This window comes from Pteropus vampyrus, unplaced genomic scaffold (genome assembly GCF_000151845.1).
Source record: "Pteropus vampyrus isolate Shadow unplaced genomic scaffold, Pvam_2.0 Scaffold287, whole genome shotgun sequence".
In the NCBI taxonomy this organism is placed as follows: Eukaryota; Metazoa; Chordata; class Mammalia; order Chiroptera; family Pteropodidae; genus Pteropus; species Pteropus vampyrus.
The window spans coordinates 674,423-687,560 of record NW_011889068.1 but is presented as its reverse complement, the minus strand read 5'-3'; the positions used below and the strand labels follow the sequence as shown (position 1 = coordinate 687,560).

The 13,138-nt window shown below is 36.8% G+C and overlaps 1 protein-coding gene and 1 pseudogene across 1 annotated transcript in view; both read right to left on the bottom strand.

The window, feature by feature from the left end:
* Window positions 1-1,439: 1,439 nt before the first annotated feature.
* On the bottom strand, window positions 1,440-1,558 carry LOC111729884 (annotated as a pseudogene).
* Window positions 1,559-8,527: 6,969 nt separating this feature from the next.
* The window catches only part of SPAG1 (sperm associated antigen 1), a 64,108-nt gene continuing 59,497 nt past the window's right edge, over window positions 8,528-13,138 (bottom strand). Inside the window, exons 16-18 of the mRNA XM_011376194.2 lie at window positions 11,369-11,533; window positions 9,936-10,301; window positions 8,528-9,834 (exon numbers count right to left, since the gene is read on the bottom strand). Coding sequence (XP_011374496.1) covers window positions 9,703-9,834; window positions 9,936-10,301; window positions 11,369-11,533 — 663 coding nt within the window. The 3' untranslated portion in view covers window positions 8,528-9,702. The remainder of the gene's footprint in view (window positions 9,835-9,935; window positions 10,302-11,368; window positions 11,534-13,138) is intronic.

Genomic DNA, 13,138 nt, shown 5'->3' with positions numbered 1-13,138 from the left:
TAGAGTCCGTATTGTAGCTCCCCCTAAGGCTTTGCTTTGTCACCTTCCAAATTTCACCTCCTTTGGCCACAAATCTCACCCCATAAATCTCAGCAAAAGGGCAAAACCAGTACAGTCACAATTTCTCAGCACTTCGTACTACGCAATATTCTGTTGTGTTCTTATCTGGCCTTTGATATAAAGGAATTAGATTTAGATCAGAAGATCTCTAAAACAAAATCTCTTCAGGCTACAGTGTAACCTGTGACAGAGAAAAAGCTTCTGATTTGATCAAGGTTGGTGAGAGTAGTTTCAATAAAAATGGGAGTTTGAAGCCAAATTTATTTTAAAACAGGAAATTCCGGAGGTGAGAAAAATGGAGAAAGATATCACTTTTTGAAAACATGGTATAGGAAAAGATGGAAGCTTAAAGATTGAAAGAGGGACTTTTCTTTAGGTGGGGAAGAGCTGAGTAGGCTCGTATGCTGAGGAAGGGGGACGCAAAAGAAAAGGTGGTATTCTTGGCGGAAAGCCCTGGAAGGAAGGATAGGATAAGGGACCAGCATTAGAAAGAAGAGGGGAGACCGCTTTCTGGAAGAGAGAAAGAGCAGGGAGAATTTGCTGATAAGTCCCAAGGAAGGGAAGCTGATTGGAGTAGTCGTATGATGTGGCCCCAGTTATTTCAGTGAGGCCAGGGGGCTGAGGGTGACCAGGGTTGTGAGCTGTGGGATCAGGCGGCAACACCTGCAGAAACTGGGCATTAACTGATGCTATAGTTAGATGGGAACCCTGATTCAGGTTCTATGCATGGGGAGCTTTGATATGGTCCATGAACCAGAAATAATGATGGTCGCTTATACTGTACATAGCTTAGAAGGCAGTTTCATGTTATTTCACAGCAAACATGATGTCAGTCCAGATGATATTTAATCATTTAAAAACATGCCAACTTAAGCCCAGTAATTGTGATTTGCTCAGGTGTTATACATCTAGTAGGTATTGTCACTTACGATTTTAAGAAACTTTGGTTTTCTCCTCCCAATTTTGTTTTAACATTTTGTCTTTCACTCTTACATCTAGAAACTTTGCTTATCAGGTCCCTCAGGCATGAACTCAAGCTTTGCTGATAAGTCACCCTCACTCTGTATAGAATTAGTTTCTTTGAGACCTTTCTACTTCCCGACATATGATTTATAGCAACTCATTAGATATAACAAGTGCCAACATTCTACTGGAATACTTTAATACATGTACCCAAAAATATAGAGTAAAGCTTCTCATTCATTCAATGAAGATTTATTGAGTATTGTGCCAGGCATTTTGCTGAGTAATATGAGGAACAGAACTAGGCCAGACATTTATTTTTATTTATTTTTTTAGGCAAGGCAACCCTTGGTTGACTTCACAGATTGCAAGGAACTTGTCAGCTTACAATCCCTTATTTTTTTACTTATTTTTTATGCCTACAGGACCTGGTCTTCCTAGGTGGTCTCCCATCCAAGTACTAACCAGGCCCAACCCTGCTTAGCTTTCGTGATCAGACGGGATCGGGCTTGTTCAGGGTCACATGGCCATAGACTAAGCCAGACATTTTGGAGTCCACTCAAAACACCAAAAACGATGTTTAGAGTTACAATAGAGCTATGCACATGGCACTCTGAGAAAACAAAGACAGATTTAACTCAGTTAAGGCAGGTGAGAAAAAGCCTCTAAAAAAGTGACATTTGAACTGGATTTTAAAGGAAGGCCAAAAATTCAATTACCCTGTGATTTTGGAGAAGTAAGAGGGAGGAGAGAAGAGCATTTGGAGCAGGGAAACGTCCTGTGCAAAAAGAGTTAGTGTTGGGTGAGTGTGCCATGTTTGGGTAATTAAACAGTTTGCCTGGATAAAATATTGGATAGAGAGTTTGAGAGAAGACAAGTCTAGGATGACGCTGAGGTTTCTGAACAATGGTACCTTTCATAGAGATTATTAATGAGCCTGAATTTGAGGGAACAGAGTTCAGTTTGTGAGACATCTATGTGGAAATGAACAGTGTGAAGTTACGTTTCACAGGTCAGGGGCTGATGAAAGATTTAAGAGCTTAAGATAGATGGGATCTCACAGGAAACAGACTGTGAGAGGTTAAGTCTTTGAAAATAATTACAAACAATCCAAAATCTCAGTGGCTTAACAGGAAAAAAAAGCTTATTGCCCCTGGTAACCACTATTTTATTCTGTTTTTTATGAGTCTGGCTTATCACGAGTAAGTGATATACAATGTTTGTCTCTCTCGCACTTACATCACTTAGCATAATGTTCTTAAAGTCCATCTATGTTGTCATAAATAGCAGGATTGCCTTCTTTCTCACTGATGAACATTCTATTGTGTGCGTGCGTGCACACGCGTGCATGTGTGTGTACTTTATTGATTCCTCAATTAACAGGGCTTTAGACTGCTTCCATATCTGGACTACTGTGAATAATGCTGCAGTAACCATGAGAGCACATTGTCTTTTCGATATTTTCTTCATCTTTAGGTAAATACCCAGGAGTGAGAAAGCTGTGCCAGATGGTAGTTCTATTTTTAATTTTTTTGAAGAACATCCATACTGTTTTCCATAGTAGCTGAACCAATTTGCATTTCCACCAACAGTGCACAAGGATTCCCTTTTCTTCACATCCTCACCAACACTTACTTATCTCTAATCTTTTTGTCGAGCATCTTTTCATGAATCCGTTGGTCATTAGGATATCTTCTTTGGGAAAGTGTCTAGTTCTTCTGCTCATTTTTAAATCAAAAAAAATTTTTTTTGTATTCAGTAGTATGAGTTCTTTATATATTTTGGTATTAACCCTTATATGATTTATGCTTTGCAAATATTTTCTCCCATTCTGTAGAGTGCCTTTCCATTTTGTTGTTTCTTTTGCTATGCAGGAGCTTTTCAGTTTGATGTAGTCCTGCTTATAAATTTTTGCTTTTGTTTATGGGTGTCATATCCAAAAAAATTATTACTAAAACCAATGTCAAGGAGCTTCTTTCCTATGCTTTTTTCTAGAAGTTTTACAGTATCAGGTCTTATGTTTAAGTCTTTGACCTAGTTCAAGTTAATTTTTGTGAATGGTGTAAAATAAGCAGTCAAATTTCATTTTTCTGCATGTTTATCCAGTTTCTCCAATACCATTTGTTGAAGAGATTGTCTTTTACCCGTTGGGTTTTCTTGGCTCCCTATCAAATATTGTTCCCCATATGTGTGGGAATGTATTTCCAGGCTCTCTATGCTTTTCCATTATTCTATGTGTCTCTTTTTATGCTGGTACCATACTGTTTTAATTACTATAACATTGTAGTAGAGTTTAAAATCAGGAAGTGTGATGCCTTCAGCTTTGCATTTCTTTCTCATGATTGCTTTGGCTATTTGGGGTCTTTTTGTGGTTCCATGTGAATTTTAGGCTTTTTCTATTTCTGTGATATAAATGATTGGGGTTATTATGGACATTTAATAGTATCAATTCTTCCAATCCTTGTGCACAGGATATATTTGCACTTGTTTTTTATTTTTTAACCATGGGTATTTTGGTTTTGATGCTAGTATGAATGAAATAGTTTATTTTTTTTTCAGATGTTTCATTGTTAGTGGATAGCAATGCAACCGATTTCTGTATGTTTTTATATCCTGCAACTTTACTAAATTCATTGATTAGTTCCAACAGCTTTATGGTTGAGACTTTGGGGTTTTCTGTACAGCTGTACCTGAGATATTGCAGGTTCTGTTCCAGACCAAGATAATAGAGCAAGTATCGGAGTAGAGTGGGTCATAATCTTTTTGCTGGTAGAAGGTCTTGCCTTCAATTTGTAAAAAACATAACACACACGAAGTGCAATAAAGCTAGGCACAATAAAACAAGTTATGCCTGCATACAAAATTGTTATTATCGGCAAATAACAGAAATTCTTACTTCTTCCTTTCCAATTTGGATACCTTTTAACTAATTGCTCTAGCTAGGACTTCCAGTACTAGTATTGAACAAGAATGACAAAAGCGGGCATCCTTGTCTTTTTCCTGATCTTAAGAGGAAAATCTTTCAATTTTTCACTGTTGAATATGTTAGTTGTGGCTTTGTCATATATGGCCTTTATTAAGTTGAGGTATATTCCTTCTATACCCAATCTGTTGAGGATTTTTATCATGAAAAGATGTATTTTGTCAAAAGATTTTGCTGCATCTATTGAGATTATCCTGTGATTTTTATCATTCATTCTATTAATGGGATGCATGACATTTATTGATTTATGTTGAACCATCCTTGTACCTCAGGGATAAATCCTACTTATTCATGATGTATAATCCTTGTAATGGGTTTTTAAGTTTGGTTTGCTATTATTTTGAGAAATTTTGCATCTATTTCATCAAAGACATGCTGTATAGTTTCTTATAGTGTCCTTATCTGGCTTTACTTATTGGTCCGTTTTGTATTTCTTCCTGATTGAGTCTTGGTAGGTTCTGTATTTCTAAAAATTTATGCATTTCTTCAAGGTTATCTAATCCTTTGGCATATAATAATCGTTCATAGTGATCTCTTATGATCCTATGTATTTCTGTAGTCATTTGTAATGTCTCATCTTTCATTTCTGATTCTTTTTTCTTGGTCTAGCTAAAGATCTGTCAATTTTGTTTATCTTTTTGAAAAACCAGGACTTATATTGCTCTTTTGTTTTTCTGGTCTCCATTTCACTTATTTCTGCTCTGGTCTTTATTATTTCCTTCCTTCTACTAACTTTATTCTTTTTGTAGTTTCTTGAGGTGAAAATTTAGGTTGTTTATTGGAAAGCTTTCAATTTCTTAATATATGCGTTTGTTGCTATAAACTACCCTCTCAGAACTGCTTTTCAGGTTTGGTATTTTGTTTCTATTTCCATTTGTTTTGATACATTTTATTTCCCTTTTTACTTCTTTGATTTGTTCATTGTTCAGAAGTGTGTTGTTTCCACATATTTGTAGATTTTCCAGCTTTCCTGTTGCCAATTTGTAGTTTAATACCATGTGGTAAGAAAAGATAGTTGGTATGATTTAAACCAAATTTGCTAAGACTGGTTTTATGTCCTATCATATAACCTATCCTGGAGAACATGTTCCTTGTTCACTTGAGAAAAATATATATTCTGTTGCTGTTGGATGTAATGTTCTATATATGTTTGTTAGGTCCATTTTTTCTAAAGCATGGTTTGATTCACACATTTTTTTTTTTGTCTGGATGATCTATCCACTGCTGAAATTGGGATATTAAAGTCTCCCACTATTATTGTATTACCTATTTCTCCCTTCAGATCTGTATTTGCTTAATATATTTAGATGCTCTGATGATAGTGCATATACAATTATATTTTCTTGATTATTGACCCTCATTTATTATTATCACCTTTGTCTCTTGTTACCATTTTTGGCTTAAGCCTATTTTGTCTAATATGAGTATGGTTATCCTCTCCTTTGGTTTCCACTTGTATGTCTTTTTCCAGCCTTTCATTTTGAGCCTGCATATGTTCTTAAAGCTGGTCTTTTTAACTGCATATAGTTGGGTCCTTTAAAAAAAAAAAAAAATTAACCCAGTCATTCTGTGCCTTTTAGAGCACCGGTCTCCAACCTTTTTGGCACCAGAACCTGTGCTCATATGAGAATTTAATGCCTGATGATCTGAGGTGGAGCTGAGGTGGTGATGCTAACACTGGGGAATGGCTGCAAATACAGATGAAGCTTCACTCACTCATCCACCACTCACCTCCTGCTGGACAGCCCAGTTCCTAACAGGCCATGGCCTGGTACCAGTCCATGGTCCGGGGTTTAGGGACCCATTTTAGAGAATTCAATCCATTCACATTTAGAGTACTGACTGATATGTAAGAACTTACTATTGCCATTTTATTGCTTTCTGGTTGTTTTGTATTTCCATTGTTTTTTTCCCTCTCTTCTGTTTTACCTTTGTAAATTGGCGATTTTCCACAGCGGTATTCTGTGCGCCCCGCTTCCCCCCCAACCCCACTTTAAAAAGATCTTTCATGAATCTACTCTAAATATTTGCTTTATGATTACGAGGCTTACATAAAATCTCATAGTCTATTTTATTTTATGCTGATGGAAACTTATCTTCTTTCACTTATAAAGGCTCTACCCTTTTACTCCCTTTTATATTTTTGATGTCACAATTTACCTCTTTTTATGTTGTGTATTTAACAAATCATAGTGGCTACAGTTATTTTTAACACTTGTTCTTTAACTTTTATAATAAAGTGGCTAATACACCATCCTGTTATGGAATTAGAATTTCCTAAATTTGAGTATAGTTTCTCACCTTGCCAGTCTAACACTGTTTCCATGAGCATCTTCTCATTTCATCTTGAAGAACTCCTTTCAGCATGTCTTGCAAGGCAGGTCTAGTAGTGATAAATTTCCTCAGCTTTTGTCTGGAAACGTCTTTATGTCTTCTTAATATCTGAAGGGTAACTTTGCTAGATAGAGTATTGTTCGTTGGTAGTTTTTATCTTAACACTTGGAATATGTAATTTCACTCTTTCCTGGCCTGTAGGGTTTTGGCTGAGAAATCTGCTGAGAGTCAAATGTGGGTTCCTTTGTAGGTTATTCTTTTTTCCCTAGCTGCATTGAGAATACTTTACCTTTGAATTTTTGGTAGTTTCATTATAATGTGTCCTGGAAAAGGTACTTTCACATTGGGGTACTAAGGTCATCTATCGGCTTCGTGAATTTGGATGTCCAAGTCTTTACCCAAGTTTGGAAAGTTGTCAGCTATTATTCCTTTGAATAAATTTTTTCTTTCTCCCTCTCTTCTCCTCTGGATGCCCAATTATTCTAGTATTTGCTCTTCTGATTGAGTCCCATGGATCATATAGAATTTCTTCACTCTTTTTCATTTGTATTTTCCTTCTCTTCTGTTATTTCAAAGTTCCTATCCTTAAGTCTTTTATTCTGTTGTCCATCTGTTCTGTTGCTACAGATGTTCTCTATTGTATTATCTCATTCATTGGTTTCTTCAGTTCCAATATTTATTTTTTTCCTCTTTACTAAAGAGTTCCTTTTGTTCATGTATTTTTCCTTCCTAATATCATTGAACTATCTTGAGTTTTATTGTTGCTTATTCAGTCTCCCTTCAAAGTAACTAGAGTAGTCCCTCCTTATCCATGGGGGATAAATTCTAAGACCCCCAGTAGATGCCAGAAGCTGCGGATAGTACCAAAGCCTATACATACTATGTTTTTTTCCTATACTACACACCTATGATAAAGTTTAATTTGTAAATCAGGCATAGTAAGAAATAGAACAATTATAGCAATATGCTATAGTAAAAGTTATATGAATGGCTTTGGGGTTATTAAGTAAAATAAAAGTTACTTGAACATAAGCACTGTGATACTGATACAGTCAATCTGATAATAGATAGCTACTGACTAGCCAGTGGGTAGCGTGTACAGCATGGATATGCTGAACAGAGGTGATTCACGTCCTGGGCAGGACAGTCAGGGATAGCACAAGATTTCATCATGCTACTCAGAACTATGTGCGATTTAAAACTTATAAATTGTTTATTCCTGGAATTTTCCATTTAATAATTTTGGACTGTAGTTTATCACAGGTAACTGAAGCTGCAAAAAGCAAAACTGTGGATAAAGCAGGGGAAGACTACTGCATTCTAAAGTCTTTATCTGCTAGATCACACAGTATTGTGGCTTTGAGCTAGGTTGTTGGAGAATTATTGATCTCTTTGGGGAGTAACATATTTTCTTGATTTTTCATGTCCCTTATATTTTTGCACTGCTGTTTTCATATTTTAAGCAGCAGACACCTTACATCTTTATTGGTTACCTTCAGATGGAGTATTGATCACTGCTTTGCCAGAATGGGTTTCCTCAGCTTTTGAATAGGAAGACCTGTTCCACTGTTATCACTCCCTCTTGTGGCAGAATTCTTAACCTTTTACATCTTTTCTTCTTATAACTCACCAGACTGGCTGCTGAAAACCTCTTTTGTTTTCCAGCAGCAGTGCTATAGCTCCAGTTTGTGGTTTCTCTCTTGCCACAGATGTTTTCTGAGAACACTCCGATTGCTCCATCTGCTTTCACTCCTGCACTCCGGATCTTACACAAAGACCTGGCCACTGGGGCACTGGGGGGACTTGCAGACTCGGTGGGGAGACTGAGCAGGATACCCTAGAGGCTTGTGGGCAGACTTCCTGACGGAGCTCTGAGGCAGTCAGCAGGACCCGCACTCCTTTAATGCACGTGGACATTCTTATCTGCTTCCTGCACTTTCTCTTTCCTCCCTAGGAACGAAGGTGCTGCCTCCGTACTCTTGGGAGAAATGGATATGTCCAGCTGCGACCCACACCACTGCGACAGCCAGGCATTCACTCACTGTTTTCTACCTCCTGTGGGCGAGGCTGCCAGTGGGGATGGCTTAACATACGCAGCTGGGTGCTGGGCATGTCACTGTCAACAAAACAGGATGTTTCCTTTCTATGTCTGTCTCTACCGTAAAGTTACTAACACACGCCATGATCTACTTTTACAAAGATTTAATAGCATTAAAGGAGAAAACTATTTTGTTTGCTTGAAGATTAGAATTAAATACCCATTACAGTAGATTTTCCTTTATGAACAAAGAATAGTCTGAAAGAAAAATAGCAGTTTAAAATGTACCACTTACCCACAATTTTTTAATATTCTATATGAAATTAAATAAAAAATATAGAAATATTAAAAGTGATATTCGTCTTTCATCTTCACTTCTAAAGAGCAAGAAAATGCTCCAGAAAAAGACTTGACTACAGACTACAGGAACAAATTTGACAGTACACTGAGACCTTTACTTTGACTCAGTTAACAAAGGAACTTTTGATATGCTGAGTTCTTCATAATCTCTTTAAATTAGGGGAATAAATGTGGTCATGGTTAAAAGAGGGGAAAGAAGACATTTAAATATTTGAGAACAATATGGGGGCGACAATTCAAATAGAAAAGTAGGCTTAATTTGCCTTTATATATTGGTTGTTTTGTTATTGCTTACATAAGTAATTTATAAGGGTAACTAGCTTTTAAAATCTAGTAAAAAGTGGTAGAAATTTTTGCCAATTTTTGTTCTTAAGAGGGAATGCTTACATATTAGAAAATAAGTTCCTCTTACAATTCTAATAACCACAATTTATTTAATAATCATTTCATATTATAGACTTAATATTGCAATTCATCTTAGCAGATTATAATACGCAAGTAGTATAAAATGGGATATATATATATATATCTTAGCAGGAAATAAAGGTGATGTAATAATCACTGTTAATGATTTTCACTTTTAAAAATGAATTTTAAAGAAATACATTCTGTCAAACTTAAGCAGACTCCTTCATAGCCCAAAGAAATGTAATTTAACTCAATTTTTTAACAAGTCATTAAAAGAAAATGTATGATATAAATTAAAATGTACTTAACCAGTTCCAAATATACTTATTAAATATAAAGATGTTAGCTCTGGTACATAAGAAAATATTTACAACTAATAAAAAGCAGATTGTAGAATATACATGTTCTATGTATAAAATAAGTAAAATATTTTATAGCCCAGACCAAGGGATCTTTTCTAAGCCAGGTTTTATCCATGCAACTGCATTACAATGTCATCTCATTAGCATTACTGGAACACATGCATGCATAAAGGAAATCCACCAATCATCTTGATTTAGAGCTCATACTGCCTTTTCAAGGCCTGTGCATCTTCTAAAGTAAAATGTTTGTTTGGTGTGTCCAAGAGGTCATCAAAAAGTTGTTCAATTTGCTCCTTTTGGTCCTTGCTAATTAGTGTCAACATCGTCTGAAAGGAGAAAAATTAGATTTGCATAAGATATTAACATTTTAAAGTTACAGACCCTAAAAATAAAACAATCTCTATTAATGAGATATTTTGCCACTTACCTTAAATCTTTCTGCTTTACTCAGATATAAAAGATGCTGATATACCAGTAAGGGATCTTTATCGATAAGATTAATTTTCAGAGCCTGAATGAGCAGGAGGAATACATCCCCTTCAAGTTTGTTACTCAACAACATCGGCAAATCTTTCGGTTCAGTGATAGCCAAAAGGTGTGCACAGGCTCTTTTATCCTTCCTAGCACTGAGAGCATTTATAACCTGACCAAATTCATAGGCATTGTTAGGCTTGGCGATTGGTAGTTTTTCAGAGTATTCTGGCCCATTGCTTGTGTCCCCCTTCTCAGAAGCAAGGCAGCCAGTGGAGACCTCCTCTGAGGCCCTTTCAGGCTCTTCACAGCCTTCATTTACCTTCATGGGGAAAAAAATTACAATGTGACACAAACAGCCACTGTTCACATCCCAAGTTACATTTATTAAAATCAGAAGGAACTGAAAAACACAAGTACACTGTATTTTAGTCATGTTCTAAGTGAAAAGTATATAATTTATAATAAATCATAAATTCTACTTTCTTAGGAAGTTTTAAGGTATGAGTATCCATCAAAGGTATTCTTTTTAAAGAGTATTTTTAACATTGAAAATATGACAATAAGATTTTATTGATAATTTTTCATGAATAAAACTGCTGTATTAAAAAAGACCTATAACAGCTTTATCTCTTTTTCCTAACTTTTACTTATTTACTTAACGTTTAACAGAGAAGTAAACTTACATTTTTTATAATATAATAGTTTTTCTTCCTTCTGTAGAGGGAAAAAACTTCCTAGCCTCTCTCACATTTTAGCTTCTTACTCTTAGTGAAAATGTAACACGATAAACGGGGTATTAGTGTTCATGAATACACAGGAACTCATGAGCTGACATTCTTCACTAAAGGCATAGCAAGAGCTATAGCACTAGATGTTGTGTTATCTGAAATCACAAACGTAGGTTTGATCTTGGGGTAGTTCAAGATCTCTGTAGTTCAAGAGGCTAGTCTTGTTTCAGAGTGCTACAAAGGTCTGAATCAAAGTGGAAAATCTCTATGGGGTGTGGCTCGCTGGGCCATTGAAACAAAATCAGTCCTGTTGCAATTCTCCAGGTCTACCCTGAAGCAAAGCTCAATGGCCATATGCTCCCAGAACAATCTGGGAGGAAGCAATACAGGGCACAGGCCAGGTGGGCGGGGTGGGGTGGGAGAGAAAGAAGAACCTCAGTTCCACAGACTTCCAATGCCATCCAGGGGCCCTGGCTGGGAAAACATAATGGCTAATTATCATGGCAAAGGAAAAGTCGGTTTTTATAACTGGTTAAAATTTCTTCATTGATCATCAGAATAAAAACACAAATTTTTTTTGTAGAACCCACAGGAATGACTTTTGAATCAATAGAAGATCTCCAAAAGAGCACTTGCGAAGGTAATGAACTCCAAATACCTCTTGAATCTCGATTTTCCTTCTCTCCTTTTCCTTGCTGAATGATGTGGTATTATCCTTGATACTTAGGAATCTGGTTACCTCCTCCAGCTCCATCTTCGCCTCAACAATACCTGAGTCTAGTAGGAGAACTTTATTGAGATCATTTAAACTTTCCTGATAATTCTGAAAGTAGAAGGCAGAGAAAATAATTTTCATAAGAGGGCACAGACACGCCCACGTGGGAGTGAGAGTGATGAGCTGTGTGGGGGGTGTGCAGTGGGTTCGATTAGCACCATGATTATTAAGTTAGGCCTTTGAGGTAACACTTGGGCTAAAATATTATATAGCCTGTAACACTGCACACATCCTCTACTGAAGAAAGAGCACAAAATCTGGTATTATAAGACTCAAGTTCAATCCTGCATCACCACAACCTTCACAGTCCCTAACACACGCAGGCATTTGTTGTGTGCTAAATGAATAAGTGAAATAATGAAATCCTAATTTTAGCACCTATGAGCAGTAAAACTGGAACAAGATCCTACTTAACCTTTCCGAGCTTAGGTTTTTCTTATCTTATAAAATAATAACAAAAGTTTCTCTATTCTAGTTTTCACGAGGCTGTACCAAGTAATAAAGAAATTAATGTGTGGTTTAAACCTATAAAGGGTTATACAAATGTTAGTTGTTACTATAATATTTTGTTCCGTAAAACCCTTTAAAGTTGTATACTGTTCAAATAGGCTAGAGTCAACATTTATTCTTCCATAAAGAGTTGGACAATATACACAGGAGCGGTCGAGGGGAAAGAAAAGGAATCTAAGCTTAACAAAACACAGCACAGAATCTGATAGCACAGAGAGCTACCACAAAATCAGTCCACTGTGACAGGCCGTATTCTAGAACTACAGGCTGGACCCAGGTTCTGATTAAATCAAAATGAATTCTGTGAGGAGAATTCCAGTGATGTGTAACCTTTCTGAGTATTCATAACATCTCAATAACAGCGTACGCCGGAGGTTGAGGCACAGGTAAGACAAGCTAATTGTTATGTGACATTCCTGGGACACTATTAGGCCACATCCCTTCCCCCTCCACCCAGCAACACACTAGAGCAAGAGGAGGGAGTGATGTGTTTAAAGACATAATCTTAAATCTGCTCTAATTTATAAAAAAAGGTAAAGTACTTACAAACTATAGGGTATTATGACCTATTAGTAACAAATCTCTACACACAACTGTGTCAAGACAGCACAGATGGAACCTGCTACCAAAAAAATGACACTGTATTTCCACGGGAAGTGTTCCAGGCGGGACCCCACTGAAAGGCAAGTGGGGCAGCAGGGCAAACTGAGGGAGTAATAATAGCCAACCCTTACCATTCTCAGCATTTTGCAAGCATTATTATTATACTCTCACGATAGCCCTACAAATACTACTTTTATTGTCCCCATTTTAACGATGAGGAAACTGAGGCAGAGAGAGAGTCTTTGGGACGATCAAGGCAGCAATAGCCAGACGGCGAGTGATAATACAGCGGTGAAGCTCAAGTGAAGCCCGAAAGTAGAGATTTGGGAGCTACAGCCTTGGAAGTGAAAGTCCAACAACACAAGAGTCAATGTGATTTTTTTTTTTTTTTACCCATTCCAGAAAAGTCTGTGCCTAAGAGCAATCTTTCTGGTTGCAGGAGACCTAAGAAAGCAGGAAATATACTTTGATAAATGTTAAAACAGAGGCAGGCACGTGTGACGAGAGGGCAGGAGAGCAGGAAGGGCGGGGGCAACATCA